Genomic DNA, 22946 nt, shown 5'->3' with positions numbered 1-22946 from the left:
CACCTGCAAATTCATTCATTTGTTTTTTTTTGTTGTCTTATTGTTGCTTCTGATATTATTACTTTGAGGTGTATCGAAGCAGGTGAAATAGATTCACAGTGGGTTATTCTTTCTAACAGATTGTGTTATTCTATGATGATCGACCATCCCCGGTTTTGTTGCTATTATTGTTATTTGTTTTGGGGGGGGGGTTTTTAGCACTGTATAAAAGTGAATAAAACAGTGTATAAAATAATTTCATAATTTCCTACTGCTTTTGCTAAAAGCGGAGTTTTTCTTTATCGTTGTTTTTTTTCCTCAGTTAAACGTCCTGCAATTTCCCAACTCGGTATTTCTGCGTTTGAAGATGTTTTGCATTTAAGAATGTAGGAAAATTCGCAGCAAAACCCTTTAGGAAGAAAAAACAAAATAAAATAAACGCATAACATTGTGACCTATTGTAATTTATCATATTCAAAAATATCAAATGTATTTTATGAACTACAATGAACAATTACAGCCGAAATATGCTTGATGTTGTATCGTATTAATACGATACAACATCATTCTTTGTTTTATTCCACTACATGTTATGGAAAAATACTTGGACGCTGCAGGGGAAGTTGCAGGAAAATCTAGAAATATCTAAAAGCCAGCAAATCCTCACCACCGGCCTTTGTGGTTTCACCGAGAACTCTCCGGAATGGAAATTTTTCACCTCATGTGAAGAAACGTGAGTGGAAACAAGCCCGGCCATTTGCTGATGTCCTCGGACGTCTCCCTCAGCATCAGCTATAAAAGTGCGACCGAGCGCTCGGATTGGCTTGTGGCACTGAAGCAGTCCTACGAGGGAACCTCTCGAGCTCGTGGCTGACACCAACTGGACGGAGACCATAACCGACGCTTTCAAATTAAAGAGAGCGGAAATTTACAGTCGTTGAAGCGAAGAGCTGTCAGCTATACGCCGGGAAGCAGTCTCATTTTAGATACTTTTACACTTATTCCGTGCAAAGGTGAGGGAGTTTACCGGTTTAGTTCACTTATTTTCCGCTTTCTCTTAATTTGACTGCTCCACCATCGAACGACCAAACACAAAAACCGGTTTGTTAGGATTTTCGTAGAAAATTTACCAGCTTTTTATCGGAGGGCAGAGGAGAAAAAACGACTTTTCTTAGAAAGCGTTTTAGAGCTCTCAGGCTTAGAATAATAACACCCAATTGTTGTTTTCCGCACGTGTGCCATTATCGTCGATTAAATGTGATGTGTTAGTGAAAGGCAGCTTTTTCCGCTAGGTTAATTTCCGTGTGGAGATGATGTAATTGTTCCTCCTCTTTCTTTCAGACTCTGCAGCCATGTCCGTGAACGTTCAGGTCAACAGCCCTAATGTGAAGTACACCGACTCTCACATTGAGGCTCAGTACTCTTACCAGACCTCGTCGGTGCACAGAGATGGGAACAAAGTCACGGTAAGTGATTTACATTTATAGTTGTGTGTGCGTCTGTGCGCGTTTAGCCCCCAACTAACCCGCGCTCTGTCCGTCACAGGTGACCCCCCGCACCACTGAGATGACGATCCGCACCGAGCGCCGTGTGCCTCGGCTGGGAGTGATGCTGGTGGGCTGGGGAGGCAATAACGGGACCACAGTCACAGCGGCTGTACTGGCCAACAAACTGGGTCTTACCTGGAAGACTAAAAACGGAGTAAAGGTGAGACGGGTGTCACAAATACGCACATATGTGTATGCTCCGAAGGATTTGCATAGACTTTTTTGATGGTATTACTATTTGAAATGAAGAAGCCACACATTAGTAAAAACCTACCAAATAGAAAATGTAATATGATGTTCCTGCTGCACAATAACTCCTCCCAATCAATTTTGTGTGAGTTATTGCATTAAAATAGATCGCATGCTGCACAAATAATCGATTTCATTGAATATGACATATGCTAAGTATGGTCAATTTAATAACATAAAAGAAATACAAATACTTAAGAGAGTGAATGAATTCCACCAGCACGCTATAATGAGATGTGAAAATTACCACTGCAGAATGAATAGCAAGTCTTCTTGTCCTGTTGTAGAAACACAGTGTGCTGTATGTCCCCTGCTGCAGAAGTACAGCCTCATAATAAGCTGATTATACTGACATGTTCAATGGAGGGTTAAAGGCTTAACTTACTTAGGGATTTTCCCTTATAAGGACATCTGTAGTAATATTTATGAGCTGGTTCCTTCTATTTTTGGTTATTACTGCTTAATATATTTATAATTACCATTAAAAATAGGGAATTACATTCGATACAGAGATTAAAATCACATTCTTTTTGCTTTCTCTGCCCTCAGAAAGCGAACTATTTCGGCTCCCTCCTGCAGTCCTCTACTGTTTGTCTGGGATCAGGGCTTGAGGGCGAGGTTAACGTGCCCTTCCGGGACCTCCTGCCCATGGTGCACCCTAACGACATTGTTTTTGATGGTAAGAACAATTCCACACAGTCGTCTCAGGGTGTACACACTCAAGACTGGGGTGTGTGGGTGTGAGAGAAAGTTCAGACAAGTATAGGAGTGTTGACAGCTGTGAAAACTGATCCCAGAACATATGAAAGGGATAGGGAGTCTCCATAAGGTGAAGGTTTTAACTAAAAGTTACTGCACTGATCTTCTGTAAATTATTACAGTTATTTTGGTCAATATTTATTATGATTATTTAACAGGATTACTTACAGCCTTGTGCATATGATGTTATAGGAAGCACATGCACAGCCAGCACTTTCATAGAGATGCTAGAATCTAGTTTAGGATCAAATGGATTGCTGAAAGAGGTGAGCCTTCCTGTTTAGTTCTGAAAAATAATTTTTTTCTCCCTCTTTTTTTTTTTTTTTTTTTGTTAGGTTGGGATATCTCTTCATTGGATCTGGGCAGTGCAATGGAGCGAGCTCAGGTGCTTGACTGGTCTTTACAAGAGCAGCTGCAACCACACATGAGCTGCCTGAAACCCAGACCATCAATCTACATTCCAGAGTTCATTGCTGCAAATCAGGAGAGTCGCGCAGACAATGTCCTCACTGGCACCATGGCGGAGCAGGTAATAAAAGTCTCTCACTCCCCTTTTTATTCATCTGTCTACTTTTTTTCCTCTTGCAATTTGTCTCAAAGACTACACGATCTTCCAGATGGAGCGAATTACAGCTGACATAAGAGACTTCCGTCAGGCCAGTGGTGTGGACAAAGTCATTGTTTTGTGGACCGCCAACACCGAGCGCTTCTGTGATATCATCCCAGGAGTCAACGACTCTGCCAAGAACCTGCTGGCTGCAATCCAGGTGAGATCAATGGCCATAAGAATAAATACAGAATCAAGTTTGAGTGCAAATCACAATAATGAGCCAACTTAAACTGTGTTGGTGGTCAGTGGTTATCATCAATCACCCACTCAACTTTAATTTCTTTCTAATGCTTAGGACCAAACAGTAATCCTTCATTACATTTACTGATTAATGAAGCTTAGAGGATGAAAAGATTAGCCCTTCTAACACACTTTGGATTTGTAAATGAAATGTCTTAATGAGTCTGAAAGAGACAGCAATTCCTTTTATATCAGATCAGGGGAAAGAAAATTATGATTCGCCCCTCTTGGCCAAGTTCTTATTTTATCTTCTTCATTGAGCATGCTTGTACTGCTGTCAGCAATGATAAGAGTCTATTTCACAGACTTCTGATCCTCAGCAAATAGCTCAATTTAAGATAGTCATGAAGTCAACAAGAGAGATGTTTTACCGACGTGATGTAAAGAGTCTCGGGGGAACTGTAGTCAAGCGTTCCTACTAAGCGTAATATGATGACATGCTCAGTAACAGCTATCGTGTCTTTGTTTTCCCTTCATCCATCAGGCCGGAGCTGCAGAGGTCTCCCCCTCCACTCTGTTTGCAGTGGCCAGTATACTGGAGGGCTGCGCCTACATCAATGGCTCCCCACAGAATACTTTTGTCCCAGGAGCAGTAGAGCTGGCCATGCAGAGAGGCGTGTTCATCGGCGGTGATGACTTCAAGTCTGGTCAGACTAAGATCAAGTCAGTGTTTGTGGACTTCCTGGTCAGTGCAGGGATCAAGGTGAGGATTAATGAGACTGAGCCACTTGTCTGAATTCTCCAAAGAGAATTAGCATCTGTTATATTATAGGTATATACAATTAAAGTGTAACTTTATCTTATAAACAACAACTTAATAAGTTTCTCTGCTTTTGACAGCCAACATCCATTGTCAGCTACAATCACCTTGGCAACAACGATGGGAAAAACCTGTCGGCTCCACAGCAGTTCCGCTCCAAAGAGATCTCTAAGAGCAATGTGGTTGACGACATGGTCCAGTCCAACCCCATACTGTACGAGCCAGGAGAGAAACCTGACCACTGTGTAAGTGGGAGCGACGCAAACACAGACAGATGACAAGCTCCGTGTCAGTATTTACAGACATCAGCTGACAGACTGTCTCTATTTTCTTTCAGGTGGTTATCAAATATGTCCCATATGTGGGAGACAGCAAGCGTGCCATGGATGAATACACTTCTGAAATAATGATGGGAGGGATCAACACTATTGCGCTGCACAATACCTGTGAGGTCAGTCTGTTTCTGTTGACAGCATCGGAAACAAAGAGGTTCCACCAAATCTGAATTGTCCAACAGATGAAGCTCCTCACCCCCCTACACAAAAACATCACATCGATTTTATTTATGTTCATGAGCATAAAATTTCCCACTAATTCAGTCCATTTGGGTTCATTTTTACTTGTTATTAAGAATTTATAGCAACAAAATGTAATGGAGTATATTTTAATGCAGAACTTTGGCTCCCTCTACTGGTACAAAAAAAAGCCACATTGACAGACAATTTTAGAAACGGCACCAATCTTCTGTAGATGTGTTACTATGACTAATTATTTATGATAAAAAAATAATAATAATTTAAATTATTTTGGTTTTGATTATGATTATTTAGCTTATTGTTCAAAGTTGTGCATATATTTTGGTCCAGTCATTAAAAAGAATGGTGTTTGTCTTCTATACATATGTATACCTTCTAATTCTAGTACACAGTGCTCACTCACTTCTTCTTGCTTCCTCTCTAACAGGACTCTCTACTTGCCAGCCCAATCATCCTGGACCTGGTGATGCTGACAGAGCTTTGCCAGCGTGTGACTGTAAAGCCCCAGGGTGAAGAGAACTTCCAGTCTTTCCACAGCGTCTTATCACTGCTCTCCTTCCTATGCAAGGCTCCTCTTGTCCCATCAGGAACTCCAGTTGTCAATGCCTTTTTCCGCCAGAGGGCCTCCATTGAGAACATCATGAGGTGAGTTGATCTGTTTGATTTTCTGTGTCTAAAAGGCTGCATGTTGATTCAACAGAGGGATTGTCAGGATTGAGGCGATTGATATTCCTCAGTTTTAGTTACAGTATCTATCTCCTTTCTTTTCAGGGCGTGCCTTGGTCTTCCTCCTCAGAACCACATGCTGCTGGAGCACAAGCTGCAGAGAAACTTCCTGCCCCCACATGAAACCTGTGTCAACAATGATGTGGCTTCTTTGAAGAAAGTTCCCGTAGTCAACGGAAATCACATTCCTCTAACAAATGGCGTATATGCACACATGGACCACACAGCATGTGCATTATAACTGAGACACTGCAGAACCAAACTGAACTTTGAATCAAAAGAACAAGTTCCCTCATTGACTAAGCTGTTGTTGCGACATCAATTTGGCCCAGTTAACTAGATTTACTGAGTTTCAGTATGCTTTATAAAGCCCACGTACAGCACTTATATGGGCCCTGAAAAGGCAAGTTTGTTAGTTAGTTTGTTTACATATTTTAAAGTATTAACTTTACAATTGTAAACTTGAGTAAATTTTCTAACTGCTTGTGTTTAAATCACAGTAGTTTTCAAAGTTTGCACATTGTACACTATCTTTTATCTGTGAAACAGCTGTTCCTGTGAAAAACGGATGTAGTACCTGCTGTATTTGTTATTTAAATTAACATTACACTGGACCATCTTTTTACCTTACTGTTTTTGTACAACAGTGCAGTCTATCACTACTTTTTTGTAGTGTCTTGAACTGTTTATATACAATAAACTCCTGAATGGTGTCATCTGAACCTATATTGTCTCGAGTCATTCATATTTGGATTTTCAAATTTTCAAATATACTGGTGGCGCCAGTGTCCGGCAGCCTCGCCTCTGTCAGTGCGCCCCAGGGTGGCTGTGGCTACAATGTAGCTGCCATCACCAGTGTGTGAATGGGTGGATGACTGGATATGTAAAGCGCTTTGGGGTCCTTAGGGACTAGTAAAGCGCTATATAAATACAGGCCATTTACCATTTATATAGATGAAAAAGAGAGAATGTCTATAGCTGAGAGATGTATAATCTCTCCAGTCCTGGGACAAACTGTTTTGCTTAAGTGTTCAAGAGGCATCCTAATCAGATACTTAAATCCCCTCAACTAGCTCCATTTGATGTGGAAGAGCAGCGGCTCCCTCCCAAGTCCCTCTCAAATAACCAAGCTCGTTACCCTATCTCTAAGGTAGAGTCCAGCCACCATTTGAAGGAGACTCATTTCCTCTGCTTGTATCCACAACATCCTTCTTTCAGTCACTACCACAGGTGAGAGTAGGAATGAAGATTTACCAGGAAATCCAGAGTTTCACTTCTACGCTCAGGTCTCTCTTCACCAACCAATTTAAATGAACTCTACCAATTCTGCTGAGAAGACTGGCCAAAAATCAAGTCTGAATAATGCCGAAGGCTTGTTGATGACTACCAAAAGCGTTCAACTTGCTTGGAACCTTTATCGAAATATTAGTCTATTTTTGAGCAGGTATGTATACTTTTATCTTTTATAGCGTAAAGCCAAAGTAAAATCAAATCTGCTGCACATGCACTAAAATACAAAAGTACCATTAAATATATGAAGCAAAGCACAAAAAATGTAATCACAGATAAGTTGCTATTTTTTAACATGAAAAACTACATAAAACTACACTTTTTATGTAATGTTTTGTTATATTTGCTTTGCCCCACAGCCATATTTGAGACATTTAGTGTTGGAAAATTAAAAATGTATTGGTCAACTAATCTTATCTTTAAATAAAAATGATACATGCACATCTATTTTAATAAACTGCATCACTTGTTCTAATATATATCAGCATTTTTTGTATTTTCATAAAACAAACCTGTCCCTTTGGGTCACTCGGTGAGTACAGCAATGGTCATGTGACTTCTGTTCTTGTCACATCCATTGAAGGAACCGAAATATAAATATATAATAAATAATATAAATATAATATATATTTTCTTGAATATAAATAAATCAAGCCAAATTTTTCAGTTACATCAAGAATAATTCTATTGGCTGTCATTTCTAAACAGCTGATATCTCCTTTGAACCTACCAGTAGCAAAATGAACTCTAAAATAAACGTTTAAAGCACTACTTACATAGCACTTATCCACTCTGTATAAGCACTCAGAGGATTTTCTAACCACAGGTCTCATTCACACATGCAATCATACAAGTGCCTTTTTCCTATACATGAAATCACAATCCCATTATAAGCCAACTGAAAATGTACCCTATTCTTGAGGATGGCACCTAAAACCATTAAATTGATAATCACGTTAAACTCTTAGAGTGCATTACTTTTTGTTTCTTTGGCTGAAGTTTCGGAATTGATTGAAGTTTAACTTGCTAATTACAAACTGCATAAATGTTACTTTCAATAATTCAAAGGTTTATGCATCTAATTTTGCACATCTGAATATGTGCATGTGGAATTTAATTAAATATTTTTTTTGAATATGTTTATATTTTTGTTTTAAGAATGACTTTTGATGTGATGTGAGTGGTAGAATAAACAGTCGACTTGTATATTGTTTACAACGAGCCAGACAAAGAGGTGGTTTAATTTTGCGACGTTTTCTTGAACGCCAACCGGGTTTTCATCACTTCCGCTGCCGTTGCTGCGACACGGGACGTCAACAGTAATGGCGGACAAGGAGAAACGCCGGTCCGGGGTTAATCCTCCGGGGATGCCCGCGGGTAAAGCCACCAAATCGGACAGCGACAGGGAGTTTCTGTCACAGGCAGGGGTGGGAGACCTGCTCCGCGGAGCTATCCTCAAAATGGTCGAAGCCAGATCAGACGATCCCATCGGGTTCCTTGCAGACCACTTCTGCAACCTCGCATCCGTGACAGCCGCCGGCTCGGGTGGTTGCGGCGACGAGGAGCAGGTGAACACCGGCACTGTGAGCGCAGGAGCGCAGGAGCAGCAGCGTCTCAACCGGGCTCTGTGGCACCTGCGGCTGGCCCATCACTCCCAGAGGTCCGGACAAAATACAGAGGTTTATGGTCTTATATTCGACAGCAATGCGGATGAAAGCAGTGTGTATTGACGGAGAACTGTTGAATTTTCAAACATAACATAACATATCAGTATTTATAAGAGCAGCTATTGTATTATATTATATTATTTTTACGGGAAAAGCCTCTGTCAAACTATCAGACTGACTAATTCTTAATAGTCTGTTTGAATCTCATGTTCTCTTTTATTCTCTTGATTTTGTTTTCCTTTGGAATTTTAAAAATAAATGAATGTAAGTAAAAGTATGGTGATGGACAACGTGCTGTATGTTTTTCAGCAACAGGGTGGAACATACATGTCAAACGAATTTGTTCCTCACATTAACGTTCTTCCCTATATAAGCTCTATTTAACAGGTATAGAAGTAGTTAGATTTTAACTAATATTTGTAAAGTCATCTTTCTCCAGAAACAGGCTTTTTTTTATGCTGTATATCCATTATTTGCATATTCATTAGTCCTTACAGCCCACCGTAGTGTTCTGGTTTAGAGACGTAAGAAACTGCTCTATCATCTCTCTCCTGATTATGATTTATTTCCTGCAGTGATAAAATGAAAGGAAAACTAAACAAAATTGAAACAATTTTGTGGATTTGGAAAATTAATTAGAATAAAAGAAATATAGAGAAAATATCATTATATTTCTTAGTCTGGTAAAATGTTATTACAACTTGCCTGACGAGGCACTGATAGGCATGTTTATTCAGAGTCTGGATGTCTATGAGACTGTGTGTCAACTGCTTTCAAAAATGTTTTTAATGTAATATTTGTACTGATTTTCCCCGAGTCTTTCCTGTGACATATGCCATCCACAAAATAATAATTAAAAAGACTAAAAATAAAGCTAAAGGTAATAGAAAACAAATTTAAAGTGAACATTTTAAAACAATAAAAACTAAACTGAGACAACTTCCACTCTGGAAACTAACTAAAACTAAACTGAATTAAAAACAAAGAATCCAAATGAAAGAAAAATAAAAACTAATCAGAAAATATGAAACTGTAATAACTCTGCTACAGACTAAAGAATAATTTGTTCTCTTTTATTCCACCTTTCTCCTCAGATCAGCATTCAGCAACAACGTCCGTGTGGCCTACGACCTCCTAAACTTCACTGGACCTCAAACATGTGCAGGAGAGTTTTCTGAAGGCCCCGATGGCCCCTGCACTGTCAGCCCCGCTGGAGGAGGAGGAGTGAGAGGCGGCCTCTACACTCAGACCTTGCAATGCCTGTGCAGCGAGGGTGGAGTCCCTGCATCCACCTCTGCTCCCCTCCTGCGACGCCTCCATTGTCACGACCATGAAGCCGTCCCCTATGATGTCTTCCGTCATGGCGTGCTCACGTGTGCCGTTTTCTCAGACTACATCCGACAGGCTCAAAGGCTTTACGCCGAGGTGTGCTGCCCAGGTGAGGGCACTGCCTCTCGGGCGTTGTGCCTGGCCGTACTGGGGACCTTGAAAGAAGCGCTAGAGACTTCCCAGGGCTCTGACACAAACTACTGTGCCAACGCAAACACTAAAGTGAATTCCTGCCCTGAAGCTAATGTGAAGGCTATCCGCTACCTCGAGGCCAGTGCCAAGATCTCTCCCTGCAAGCTGGCTCAGGCCATGGCTGGTGCACAGACACAGGGGCCTGGCGGAAACATGGATGCAAAAGAGTTTGAAAACGCAGCTGCAGAGTTGTTCATCACTCGAGTGAAAGTTGTGTCCTAAGTCTTTGTATGACTGAAGAATGTACAAGAATCTAAAGCATATCCACATGTAAATGATTCGCTAATATTCACCTTCTGTAACCTCTAACCTTACTGTCATCCAGTAATAAACACCTGCACAGACATCATCTCCTCTTAAGGCTCACATTACACTCAGCAAGTCCAGTCGAAAACATGTTGTTTGTTCACTATTCATAGCACTATTGAGGAACTGCATACTGGAGTTCTTTTTGCAAAACAGGAGTTCCTATTCCTCGAAATCAGTATTTCTTCTGACGGAGAGTCACTGTTTTTGAACCTATTTATTGAAATGCTTGGAGCAGAGAGCATTACTAGTGAAATAAACACTGCTGTAATAAATTTAAATAGCTCACTTTTTGTCATTCACTGAGGCTATACTGAACACAAAAGGCAGTGCAGGAAGAAGCATTTAGGATAGTACTGAACTATTTTTGTTTAATGTGTACACAATATAACATCATTCATCATGTATCACTTACATAGAGAAAACATTGCCAGATGATAACAGTAAAGCATCAAATACGCTGTCTACACATTGAAGAGGTTTGATGTTAAATGAACTTTTAAATTACAAAGTAAAAGATCACTGGGGAGTGTAGAGAGACAACACAACACACTCCAGGGATATTATTCTGTCCAGTTAGGAAGTATAAACCACTGTGAGTCCATTTCACCTGCTTTGGTGCAAATGAAAGTCACAAAAGTCGCCACAGAATGGCAACAAGACAACCCCTAATATGAAATATTTTGAAGAACAAAGACTATTGCACTCTCCTTATCCTTCCTATCAACGCTCCTAGTGGTAGCATGAGACGGTACTTGGATTCACGCGGCACAGGTAGTCCAGCTCCTCCAGGATGGCACGTCTGCATGTCCTGTCAAAAGAAGGTTTTCCATGTCTCTGCAAAGTTTCAAGAGTGTGGAAGAGACATCAATGAACCCGTTTCTAGTACCTAACGCATTTAATAATAACCAGTTTCTGTCCGTCTCGAAGAATGTCAGATGCTTACATCACTGTTTCCAAAGCACTACAACCCTGAATGCTAAAACAATATACAGAGCTTCATCAGCACTGAGAGATGTGCAGTACCCTACTCGTCTTGACAGCCACTGGATGGCAGCACCACTCACACCCAGACATAAACAAGCAGAAAGCGGAAGTGGAATGAGAGAGGCTGTACTTTAACCAGGCTGACATGTTACCCGCAGTAGTGTCGCCTCCCGGGTAAAGCTGGAATAATGGAAGAGGAGGAGCAGCTGCGCTCTTTGATGTTTCTCGTGACTTACATGCTGCTGAAGCGCATGAGAGACATAAACGACGCAAACATTCAGAGACGCAACGAGATCCAAAGACGCATCAGACACCGCCAGTACTTCTTCCAGAGACAGAGGAGGATGCTCATGGTCAGTCCCCCTCTATAGGGGCTTAAAATAATAACACATCAACATGTCAAGTGCTCTTAACTAATATAGTGTATTATCTGTCTGCAAAACGTCAAAGCTTTTAATAAAGTCACGTTGTACACGACCAACACTTCAAAACTCTTAAATCTCACATTTACAGTCATATAAAAGCACTAAAACCAGAGACTGTGGGCCTACCTGCATTTAAACTTGAAAATATGTCAGAGCAGCCACAGTCAAGCTGCTAACAGCTGTCCATTAGATATAAATTAGGTCTGTTATATGCAGGTTTTTGTTCTTGTTAAATAGGGTGTTACATTTTCTGAAATGTTTAATTCATTAAAAAAAAGGACAGATATGCAGATACCAGCTGTTGGATTTTCCCCTTGTAAACTTTTGTTTTTATGGTATATTTGGGAAATTTCTATATCTACTTATACAGATATATTTTACAAATCACAGCAACCTTGATGATATTATGTTGGGATAATGAAAAAGATAGTCATCAAATAAACAACATTACACTGAAAACAAGTACAAGTATGGAAGATTGTTACTGACACAAGAAGGTTTTTTGTGTTATTTTTTGCCATCTCTAACTCAGAATTTCTGGTTAGTATAATATTACAACATAAATAGATCATTTTGATGAAAGACCTTGTGCATATTGGTGGATTAACCCTTGCAGGAAATTTTATATATGTATGTATATATATTTTTATGTAATGTTTTGTTATGTTATGTTATGTCTCTCTTCAAAGTTCTTTTCAACTTTCCCTTACGGTACTTGTCGTCTATCGGTCTCGTGCCGGTATATATATATATATATATACCGGCACGAGACCGATATATATATATATTTGATGTGTTGTGAGTCCAGAGCTCCTTTTCTATGTGCTCAAATTGTTGTCATAAATATTTTGTACTTGCAAATCAGGATTTGTATGTGTAAAAATAGTGTGTGAGTGTGTGTGTGTGTGTGTGTGTGTGCGTGCGTGCGTGTCTATGTTTTTGGTATTTACCAGTACTGTTAATGTAGCATAGCTGTGGCATAAACTTACATTGGGTGGTGCTCTAATAAATGTGTTATGTAATAATAATGTAATAAGCTTTATAGTGTTATAGTGTATATTTCTAAAAAATCTGCTTCACCATTTGCATTTGTATATCAAATGAGCAACAATTTAAATTTGACAACTATCAAAAAATCTGTAAACTTCATCACTAGGACCAACTTCATATCTCCCCAGTTATTACATAATGTACTGGAAAATAATATTTTGTTACATGGGTAAACTCAGTTTAACCATTTGATTGTGCCAAAACCATATTAAATGTTGACATGTTATTACATGAGTCCAAGAATACAATATCCTCAAATTTTCTGCTATATCAACAGCAGCATGTTTAAAACAAGGGGCTTGCCAAAAAGGTGCTGACTTAATAGATCACTAAAATTACCTTTGTGGTAAATATGAATTAAAAAAATTATCTGATTGAATAACTACTGCTGGGATCAAAAAAAGCAAACATTATGTTAAAAAATGTGACAGATTTTGGATATTTCAGAGGGAAGTAATTTTAATTTTGTTTTTATGTTTGTCTCTGTAGATGATGATAGCGGGAGGCGTCCGCTCCAATGCCCGCATCCGCACTCGTCCCTGGACCACCACTCCAAGCACAGACTGGTGGGAGCGGGTTGTCATGACAGAATTCCAGCCCTCTGATTGGCTGGATAAGTTTCGCATGAACCGAGAGACGTTCTTCTACCTCTGCGACAAGCTGAGGCCCCGCCTGGCTCGACGGGACACCAGTTTCCGCCTGGCACTGCCCGTGGAGAAGCGTGTAGCTGTAGCTTTGTGGCGCCTGGCATCCAACATCGAGTACCGCACCATCAGCGCCTTGTTCGGTGTGGGGAAGTCGACCGTGTGCAGGTGCGTTAGAGACATGTGTCACGCCATCGTGGCGCTCCTCAGCTCCATCTACCTCCGATCGCCAGGTGAGCAGGAGCTGGAGGATTCAGCTCAGCTGTTCCTGTCTCACTGGGGTTTCCCTCACTGCGTCGCTGCTATAGCAACACTCCACACAGCTATTATCACCCCATCAAGCAACGCGTCTGACTACGCCAACCCCGCCGGCTGGCTCTCAGTCATGTCGCAGGTGACGAAAGCGCCCATTTATGTCACTGCAATTACAAGCTTGCGGATTATCCAATCAGAGTCCGACTGTTTGCCTCTGTGTGCCTTCACTGTTTTAGGTGGCTGTTAGCGGTCGGGGGCACTTCTGGGATGTATGTGCCAGTTTCCCAGGCGGGACAGATCCAGCTGAGATCTTACAGAACTCTTCGCTATGGGCAACAGCCGCCGAGGGTGGACTCTCACCTGCCCCGCCACCTACCTTCATGGGAAAATCACTCAGGTAGAGTTAACAGAAGAAATTCAGTCACATTTTTCAGGCATTCAAGTTGTTTTTTTCCTCATGTATGTCAGGTTTTCACATGGCCTTTGTGTAACAAGCAAATGTAGACACTGTGATGTCATCCTTTAGTTGGATGAGCATTTTTATTGTTGCCATATTGATGTTTTGAACCCAAGGACACTATAATCCTCTTTTCTGACTCTTATATTTACTGAGGTCACAGGGCAAAGGAAACCTAAGCTTGTTTTCCTATAAACTTCTGTACAACTGCACGTCTTTTTAATGTTGCCACCTGCTGGCCAATAAAGATAATGCAAATTTGCAAATTGTGAAATGTAGTAGTGTTGAGTGTTTTTGTCTATTTCAGGTGTTCCAGGCATTAAATAAATGACACTCATTTATCACATCCAGGTATGTGTTGCTGGGTGAGGCCTGTTACCCGCTCCAGAGCTGGCTGATGAAGGCCTATCCTGAGGAACAGGGCAGGACGGCGAGTCACGCAGCACTGACGGAGCAGCAGCAGCTGTTTAATGGACGGCTTGCCCGAGCGCTGCGCGTGTCTCAGGAGGCGCTGCTGCGGCTGAGGGCACGCTGGCAGTGCCTCAGCAAGAGGAACGACTGCGGACTGGACGTGGTGCCCACCATGATCCTGGCTTGCTGCATTCTGCACAACATGTGCGAGTCTCACGGAGACGCATTTAAAGCGGAGTGGCAGGTGGAGGTGGCCGAGGCAGAGAGTCCCCAACCCAGCCACAAACAGCTTCTCTCTACTAGCATGAACCAAAGTAATAATGAGGAAGTCAGGCAGCTCTTCTGTGACTATTTTGAAGAGCAAAATAAGAAAAATAATTGAACACTTTTTTCCATGTGCAATTATACCTTTTGTTACATTACCAGCATGACTGGATTACTGAAATAAGAATCTCAATCTGTTGCTTTTTTTATATTTACCTAACTTTACTTACATTTATCTCATTAAAATTTTTATTCGGCTCTTGAATTTCCTTCAAACTGTTCTTCAAAGAGAACAGCACATATAACAGAACAGAATTAAACTGAAAAAAAGTGGAGTATCTTATAACATGTCAGTTTTTCCTGAGCTCTTCTTGTGAGCCCACCCACACTAGAGACCATGCTTTTCCAAGAGTCTTTATCAATGTTCAGCTTTCAATCCATCTGCCAGATTAGCCTTAAAATGTCACATTTCCCATACTGTGTGTTGGCAACAATCTTATAAAAGGCAGAGGCAAAGCAAGCATTTCTAAACATTACACTTATTTATGATGCACTTTGGTGAATGGGTTCCTTTTATTATTTTTTTTATGGTAACAAGAAACTCCTGTATATGTTTTTGCTCAAATGCACTATTCATACAATAATTCAAACTACTACAAAGGCAATAGATTAAACCCCTGTGAGTTAATAATAACATTTATGATTATTTTATTTAAAAATAATAAAATTAGAGTAGCAGAAATAAAGAAATGCAAGAAAGAAATGAATTTGTCTTTTCATAATATCATGTTGTCTTCTTTAAAATATGTTGATGTAAATAAAATGGTTTAACAAGTATAAGAGACACATGTCAGCATAGTCAAAAAGAAAAGGTGGATTTATAACTTATGTTAATTGTTGTATTTGACATGCAATTTGGTTGTCAAGAAGCTGTGACGAGAGACAAGTGACAGTTTTTGAAGGTTTCCCTGGAGATATTTTGTATTTTAAATAATATTTTGGAACCCCTTTTCTACACTTGCCTCGGGACATGTTTAATTTACACAACAAATGCGTGTTCTAGTATTTTGTACAGGGGTTACTTTGAAATTCATGGGTGGGACAGAAATTGTCCTGCAATTGCAGAGTGGCCCATTTATGAATGCCAAGTGTCCTCATTTGCTTCATGGACTCAGTGAATGAATGAACCCAGTCTTAACAGGCGACACTTGCAATTCTACTATAAGGCCACTAGATGCCGCTGTTATTCCAGCACACTTGACGCTCTCTTCCAACACCCTGCAGGTTATTGATGGAAGGATAAGGAGTGCTTACATATTTAAGCGTTCCTATATATTCTAACATGTTATTAAGCTGGAGATAGCATATATGCAACAGGTGCTCTGACTTGGACGACAATAAAAAAACAGCTTTTATCTGGTCATGCTTTTTAGGTTTAGCCTGCATCTGCATCTCATGGATCTAACTTGAGCCCACCCAGAGACCCGCCTCGTTCATTCAATTGGTCTGCCACGAACCTGTTTGGTGAAATCCGCCGTTTGTCAGTCAACACTACTGTATCCTCCTCCTCGCTTGGCATCATCCTGTTGTGTGCCCACCTAGTTCCAGCGACGAACGACCCGAAAGCTTTCTGCTTGAAGTGAATATATTTCTAGCAAAAGCCGCCGGCTCGGCACGCGTTTTTCAGATTTGTTTTCGGTCGTTGTCGTAGCATTTTATTTTATCGTCAAAATGAGCCAAGATGTAATAGGCTGCTGTGTAGTTATTGCTAGCTAGGCAGTCAAATTCCTTCAACCAGCAGCCTGCTGCTTCAATCACTGCGGGTTGACACATTTTAGCCGAGGCGCTGTTTAGTGAGCTAGCGGGCTAGCAGGGCAGCCTCCGTAGTCGTTACGTCTAATTTAGCCAGCGTTAGCTGATGTAGTTACTCGGAAAATAGGCGCAGTGCTGCGGTGTGGATAGTGCAATATAGATTACCACTCTAATATTAGCCTGCTGACAAGGGGTCTTTACTTTTACAGACTAAACGGGCTTATCTAGCGTTGGGGAGAGTGCACAGATATCAGCTGTTACGGGTTCGGATGTGGCGACTCTGCGGTCTTAAACCACTTTTAGCGGATTGAGAAGATTAAATTAAAGAAGGTAGAATTGGATCTCCCAGTGACACCCGAGGGGTTAATGATATAAACGGGTATTAAGTAGCTAATCTGTGGCAGCTGGAGTCATTTTAATATTAGCTGTATTAAGAGGCGTGCAGGCTGAGAGCATCTCGGGGAGGCCCCACCGTCTCCTGGCTCCCTCCTCCTTGTCCGAATCTCCCGTGATTTGCTGAGATCGCCCGGTTGAAGTCGCAGTTGCTCTCGGCCGGGGGGACAACTTGACAGCGAGGCCCCTTGGCTAGTCTCCCCCCCCACCCCCTCCCCCAGTCCTATCCATCCACTCGTCCGGTCCGACTACTACCACCACCACCACCACCTCCTCGCTAGAGACAGAAGCGAGGAAACCGGGGTTCGGGAGAAGCTGAAACCGTGGGCAAGTGTTCGTTAGGTCCCGCCTGAACCGGGCTGCCAAAAACCAGAGGGGATGACTCTGGAGTCCATGATGGCTTGCTGCCTGAGCGAAGAGGCGAAGGAGTCGAAACGAATCAATGCAGAAATTGACAAACAACTCCGCCGAGACAAGCGAGACTCCAGGAGAGAGCTGAAATTACTGCTGCTCGGTATGTAGCATGCTAAATCCCAAACGCCCTTTTTAATAGCCATGTTTGTGTCGTTTATGTGGACAGCCAACCTCCTTGGGCCTTCTTGGCGATGCTAGCAGATATGCTGCTAGTTAAGGTTGCTAGCTGGAAGCCTGGTGTGATTATGAGTAAACGTTATGGCATGATTTTCCGAAATGCAGAGCTTGTTTTTGCAACTTGCGTTGGATTTGGCTATCTGGCGTGTGCAGGTGTGAATCTGCATAGCATGCCTAACCAGCGGATCCGTCTCTTTATTCGTGTGTGTGTGTGTGTGTGTGTGTGTGTGTGTGTGTGTGAGAGAGAGAGAGAGAGAGAGAGAGTGGATTTTGCATTGGCGTGCAGACAACAGGCTCATTTGGCATCGAAGTTGCGAAGATGTCACCGTTTGCAGGCGACCACATGTTAAGTTATGACTGTCTGATTCATCTCCCAGCTGCAAAACCGCTACTGTCGTTTGTCAGCAGGCGCTGGTTAACTGTGAAGATGGCCACTTGATTTAATCGGGGGGAGGAGGGGGGCTTTGAGTTGATTTCAATAGGTTGCATAACATTTGTACAACTGGAAGACCTTTCAGATCCCTCAGCTAGACCTTGTATGGTGCCCACTCATTCATTGTTACATTTCTGTTATTATTTAATGAGTAACTAGTGTCACAAATCTACACTTGCAGAGGACAAGGATACTGAGGGGCTGGCCCCCTCATCCTGGAGTCTAGCTGAGTAGGTTAGCTATTTTTATAGCAAGTGTGTGGGCAGGTGGGAGCTGCTGTTGGATAAGTTGCTCTGTACTGCATTGATTCATAGTTCTGTGGACACAAAAGGGAACAGTGGACTGTGCTTTCTCGAATGTACTCGCTTACCTACCATATTATAACAGACTAACTTCTTGTCCATTATGTGACCCACCCCCTTCCCTCCATGGCTACTTGAACTAATGCTTGGTGTAAGAGCTTGGGGAGGGGGGTGATAAAAGAATCTCCCTTTTTAGGACAATTGGAATTATCTAGGTTGCATCCTTAGTTTCAAAACGTTTGCTCCCATTTCACGCTCACTAAAAGCAGCCCTGGTTATTTGACATGTGTGTCTCCTTTTTATTTCCCTGGTGAGTACCTCAACTAGGTAAAGTAGGCCATTGATGGGACATAGTTTGCCGTGTGTCGTACATCTTCGTCTCTGCTGCACGTTCTTCTACCTGGCTGCCAAGGTGAGCAGGTGAGAAGGGGCGTTTGCTACTCATGCCTGGTGATGAGCTGGATTAATGGAGTTGATTCTAACAGCAGTCTTTTAAACAAACTTTTATGGGTGCATCAGTCTGAAGGACTGAAAGCAAGCGCAAATGGAAACCAGTCACGCTGTAAGTGGACTGTCCTGTGCAAGCTAAAGCTGTCAGTGGACGGCTGGATAAGGACGTGTAAGGCAGGATTAGTCCTGGTTTTAATAGGCTTGGTTAAACACATCTGCTGCTCAGACTTTTTAAGGTGTCACTGACTCCTATTATCCCCTGGCATAATTCTCAAGCCCACAACACTCCGTGCGATCTCGGCCTCTCCACACCTCAGTGGAGGATGGAGACGGTCTCCGTTTTTGAACATTTAACCATCGCATTTCAAAATGGCTGCATTTATTTATTTAATTTTTTATTTTTATTTTTATAAGGCTCCTTACAGTCTGCACTCATTTACCAGCTTGTACATACTGATCGCAGGAACCTGCTGTGGCAAAGCCCAGCCCTGACCTTTGGGAACAGTCTGGGGAATTTTTGCCAAGAAACTGCACAGGAGAGGTGGAATGATATTGAGCACCATCTCACATGATTGAGAAGTTTGTTTTTTTTTCCTTTTTTTTTTTTTCCGTAATTGGCTACCCTGGATTTCAGCACGTACGGGATGTGTTCAACATGTCAGTTGATCTTCTACCCCACGGCTCAGTGTGCACAGCTTTAGCTTTAATATATAATGTGCAACTGCAGACTCCTGCAGCGTTACACATGAAATTAGTAGATATGCTTTATTAGGTAAAATATCACACAACCTTTTTGCTGATTTGAGCTTTAACATAATAGAGCAGCAGATTCCCTTGTGTATTTAAAAAATGAAGTGATTTTTGGCCCTACATTGACGGAAATATCAGGTCTGCAAGTTAAATGTAACTTTTGTGTGTGTAAATGGGGTCTAATTTACCCAGGCTTACTGTGCATTTTGTTTATCAAATGTCCAGTACAGTCAGGAAGATGCTTGAGACTTCTGTAAAACAAAGTAGCAGACTCTTTACCAGAAAAAAAATGTTGATGAATTGTGCTTGCGTGCAAGAAAACTCCAGCTTACTGACAATGAAATGCAGCCTGACATAAGAAACGGCAAATACTTGGCAAATTACCGTCCTAAAGCCCAATCTTAAAATTGATTTTTGCCTGCCCAGAAGTCTAAGATGATTCCGTTACCAGTAAGGTCCTCCTTCCATCCTTCCATCAGTCCATTTTCTCCCACTTATCCAATTCAGAATCGCAGTTGGGCTGGAGCCTATCCCAGCTGTCATAGCGTGAGAGGCACCCCGGACAGGTCACCACTCTGTCAAAGGGCGAGGGACGAACGATTGCTCACATTCACACCTACAGCTAATTTAGTCTAATAATAACTGGCTAATCACCAGTTAACCCAGCCCTGTGCATGTCTGTGGAGTAACCAGGGAGAACATGCAAGAAGAACGCCACTCAGAAAGTCCCCAGCCTGGAATTGAACTCGGGACCTTCTTGCTGCGAGGCAACTGTGCTAACCGCTGTAGCAGCTTCTCATGTTTGTTGTAGATCTGGAACCACATAATGCAGATTGGTAAAGTCTTATAATTGTTTTAACTCTAGATTGATGTTACTGTAACTGCATATTGCATTCCTGTAACAGCGTTGATTTTCCTCTCACTAATGACAGTCCACCCTCCTTCTGTGCCACTCGCTTACTGGCAGGATTTGCTACATGGCCAGCGTGTATGTGCCAGAACAGTTATGTGGCTTGGTTACATCTTGCACCCGACCCAAGCACAAAGTTTGCAGTCTAAGAATACAGGGAGAGTAAATGTTAAATGTTATCATTGTTAAACTGCTAACTCGGAGAATAACCGCTCTGCCAGGGCTGCAGCAGTACCACAGTGTGGCTGCTTGTTGCATAGTGCCATATCAGGCCATACTGACAGCTTCCTGCTCCACAGACCAATGGTTTGCCTCTACTTGGTCAAAACAAAGTGAACTAAGAGCTGTGGCTTTTGCTGCATCGGGTAAATAAACTGCTGGAGCAAGCAAACGGTCAGTAAAGTGAGCTGTTAGGTTAAACATTTTAAGGTTTCCTAAAGTGCTTTTCCAGGAGTTCAAACTCCCAGACAGGCTGTCAGTTGGCATTTGTGTATGTGCCTGATTAGTGAAAAACATCCTTAAAAATAAATTAAGTCTGGCTGGGGCTAAAGTTAACTCTGACACCAAAAAGTTGTGGCCCTCTCTACGGCATATCATTCCAGGCATTGTTTAAGTCGTTTGCCAAGTACTCAGTGATTTCATTGTTCTTTCCTGTGTCAGCAGTACATCTTGTTATACCAGGTTAAGGCATCCTTTTTAGATGAGCAGTGTGATTGAACCAGGAAGGGGATCAAGGGTTAGGCTCACATTTATTGCTGACCTTACTTCTCCTGCCAAGCCATCTTATTTTGATCATATATGGCAATAGGGATTCCTAGGTGTGTGTGTGTGTGTGTGCACGCGCACAGTTTTTCGGGGGGGCTTTAATGCCAGTGAATGTGAAGTTCTGCAGCTTTTCCTCAAATCCCCTTTATCATGGTCAGATCTAACGCTTTTTAAAAATGAAGGTCGACGTAAGACGTGCTCTGCGTATCTGAGAGTTTCGAAAAATCTGTTTACCATATTTAGGCGATTAATTTTCCACAGAGATGTAAGATAAACTAATATGTACGATTAAAAACCCTTAAAATGTGACAATTGGTAATCTGTTCTCTCTGACAGTTCTTCATTTTATCTCATCGCCTGCAAGACTGACGCATCTACTTGCAAGAAAAAAGATCGAAAGCAAAAGCAGTTCTCACTAAACATCTTTAAGGCCTCGTACGTTCTGTGGGGAGACCCCAAACTGTACTTGACAAAACATTTTTTGTTATTTTCAGTGTTTTTCATCATATTTTTTGTGAATGTGTAAAGAAGACAGATATAAGGAGAAAGAGAAATCCACCCAGACGTCATTCCATTCATTTTTTTTCTGTCTTGTTTATGTGACGTCTTTTAGAAAAGGTTCACAGCCAGGTCTCAGAAAACTGCAGTGGGATGAGTTGATGAGGCAGTATATGTCAGGCTACATATTATGTTTTGTATAATTTTGCACCTTTCTGTCTCCTGCCTGGTTAGGATGCCCAGTTTAAATCTTTTACAGAGACGTACGTATGCACAAATTCACCATCGTCAAACTTGGATAGCGTTTCCTTTTACCGTTTTCTCAGCCAGCCTTGCACACATTCCTTGTCTCGCTCTATGACACCGTGTCTTTTACACATTTTGCTCTCTAGCACGCAGATGAAAGTATACACACACACACACACACGTTCTTAAAAGAGGGTCATGGCAGGTTCTCTAGAGATTTGAGGCTAGATGGAGGCTGTCCCACATACTGCTTGCTTCCCCCCACAGTCCCCAGACAGGACGGGTACGTAGCCTGCCTTTCTGTTCTCTGCCAGCATCTTCAGTCCTCTCTGTGGTGACAGAGTGGCATGTTCATTCCTGTTTACTCCCACCAGCTGCCGCGTACAGTAAAGCCCACACTTCTCCCTCATCGCACCGTTTCAACTTCTGTCACTTCAATTTTCTGTTTCGAGTTGGATTTGGAAGGCTGTGCCACGCTTACACTGTGCATAAAGTGGATTTGTTAAATAATTGTAGCAAATAGCCGTGGCGTACGTTTACTGCCCATGTGTGGACAGAGTGATGTTCTCTCTCAGTCTGTGATGAGATTCCCTAAAATAAGAACCACAGCTTAAGAAGCGATATCAATATCAAGGATTTGGCTGGTTTTAGTTGGAGCAGCTGAGCACACTGTGTGTTGTAGATTTAAAAAAAGAAAAAAAATACTCCTGCAAAGTGTTGAATCTTTTGTCGAGCGAGGTTTCTTTTATTCTTTCTTTTTCCTGCCATTTTTGTTGCTCACCCACTCTCACTCTGCCACTCAACACTCATTGCATACACACTGGTAAACAGACAAGGCCATCCTAAGATGGTGAGATGAAGACGCGTGAGAGTGTGTGTATTATGTGCAGCGCTTGCTATAGCACGCATGTTCGATTTACAGCTCCGACACCCACGTACACGGAGCACTCGGCAGATGCAGAGGCATCGGCTCAAAGCTGTAGAGTTATACCGAGATTCTGACGGAAGGAAGCACAATGAACACAGAGCAAGCGGCCATATATCTGACAGGGAGAAATGGCCCTCCTTGCCGTGTCCTTTATTTGAAGTCTTTGCAGGGAAAGGGGGTAGAAA

At 41.9% G+C, this 22946-nt stretch overlaps 4 protein-coding genes across 6 annotated transcripts in view; all 4 read left to right on the top strand.

Annotated features, from left to right (window-relative positions):
• The first annotated feature begins 800 nt into the window (after positions 1–800).
• Positions 801–6128, top strand: LOC102305273 (inositol-3-phosphate synthase 1-A). The gene is made up of 11 exons (XM_005949050.3): positions 801–992; positions 1321–1445; positions 1525–1686; positions 2325–2454; positions 2870–3063; positions 3152–3301; positions 3869–4087; positions 4225–4389; positions 4482–4595; positions 5108–5325; positions 5452–6128. Exons 2-11 carry the CDS (start codon positions 1332–1334, stop codon positions 5645–5647), a joined length of 1662 nt encoding a protein of 553 aa, XP_005949112.1. The 5' UTR covers positions 801–992; positions 1321–1331; the 3' UTR covers positions 5648–6128.
• A 1745-nt stretch (positions 6129–7873) lies between these two features.
• On the top strand, positions 7874–10437 carry tpgs1 (tubulin polyglutamylase complex subunit 1). Its single transcript, XM_005949051.3, has 2 exons — positions 7874–8356; positions 9458–10437. The coding sequence occupies exons 1-2, from the start codon at positions 8019–8021 to the stop codon at positions 10104–10106; spliced, it is 987 nt and encodes a 328-aa protein (XP_005949113.1). The 5' UTR covers positions 7874–8018; the 3' UTR covers positions 10107–10437.
• An 850-nt stretch (positions 10438–11287) lies between these two features.
• On the top strand, positions 11288–15422 carry LOC102305886 (putative nuclease HARBI1). Its single transcript, XM_005949052.3, has 4 exons — positions 11288–11530; positions 13142–13690; positions 13788–13948; positions 14360–15422. Exons 1-4 carry the CDS (start codon positions 11366–11368, stop codon positions 14799–14801), a joined length of 1317 nt encoding a protein of 438 aa, XP_005949114.1. The 5' UTR covers positions 11288–11365; the 3' UTR covers positions 14802–15422.
• An 830-nt stretch (positions 15423–16252) lies between these two features.
• gna11b (guanine nucleotide binding protein (G protein), alpha 11b (Gq class)) overlaps positions 16253–22946 on the top strand; it is an 18586-nt gene continuing 11892 nt past the window's right edge. Inside the window, exon 1 of one of the 3 annotated variants that reach the window (XM_005949053.3) lies at positions 16253–17402. In XM_005949053.3, coding sequence (XP_005949115.1) covers positions 17267–17402 — 136 coding nt within the window. In that variant the 5' untranslated portion in view covers positions 16253–17266. The remainder of the gene's footprint in view (positions 17403–22946) is intronic. The other 2 variants (XM_005949055.3, XM_005949054.3) reach the window with 2 other exon arrangements.

This window comes from Haplochromis burtoni, unplaced genomic scaffold, assembly GCF_018398535.1.
Source record: "Haplochromis burtoni strain Fernald_Lab_line unplaced genomic scaffold, NCSU_Asbu1 Contig_89, whole genome shotgun sequence".
In the NCBI taxonomy this organism is placed as follows: domain Eukaryota; kingdom Metazoa; phylum Chordata; class Actinopteri; order Cichliformes; family Cichlidae; genus Haplochromis; species Haplochromis burtoni.
The sequence above is the reverse complement of the archived record's forward strand: the minus strand, read 5'-3'. Positions and strand labels throughout refer to the sequence as shown.

What these genes read in the sequence shown, in the direction of transcription:
- LOC102305273 (XM_005949050.3), top strand. Translation starts at nt 1,332, where the DNA reads ATGTCCGTGAACGTTCAGGTCAACAGCCCTAATGTGAAGTACACCGAC. An exon ending in TAACGACATTGTTTTTGATG is followed by an intron (nt 2,455 to 2,869) that starts GTAAGAACAATT and finishes TTTTTTTGTTAG; the next exon opens with GTTGGGATATCTCTTCATTG. An exon ending in CGCTGCACAATACCTGTGAG is followed by an intron (nt 4,596 to 5,107) that starts GTCAGTCTGTTT and finishes CCTCTCTAACAG; the next exon opens with GACTCTCTACTTGCCAGCCC.
- tpgs1 (XM_005949051.3), top strand. Translation starts at nt 8,019, where the DNA reads ATGGCGGACAAGGAGAAACGCCGGTCCGGGGTTAATCCTCCGGGGATG. An exon ending in CTGGCCCATCACTCCCAGAG is followed by an intron (nt 8,357 to 9,457) that starts GTCCGGACAAAA and finishes CTTTCTCCTCAG; the next exon opens with ATCAGCATTCAGCAACAACG.
- LOC102305886 (XM_005949052.3), top strand. Translation starts at nt 11,366, where the DNA reads ATGGAAGAGGAGGAGCAGCTGCGCTCTTTGATGTTTCTCGTGACTTAC. An exon ending in GACAGAGGAGGATGCTCATG is followed by an intron (nt 11,531 to 13,141) that starts GTCAGTCCCCCT and finishes TTGTCTCTGTAG; the next exon opens with ATGATGATAGCGGGAGGCGT. An exon ending in TTCATGGGAAAATCACTCAG is followed by an intron (nt 13,949 to 14,359) that starts GTAGAGTTAACA and finishes TATCACATCCAG; the next exon opens with GTATGTGTTGCTGGGTGAGG.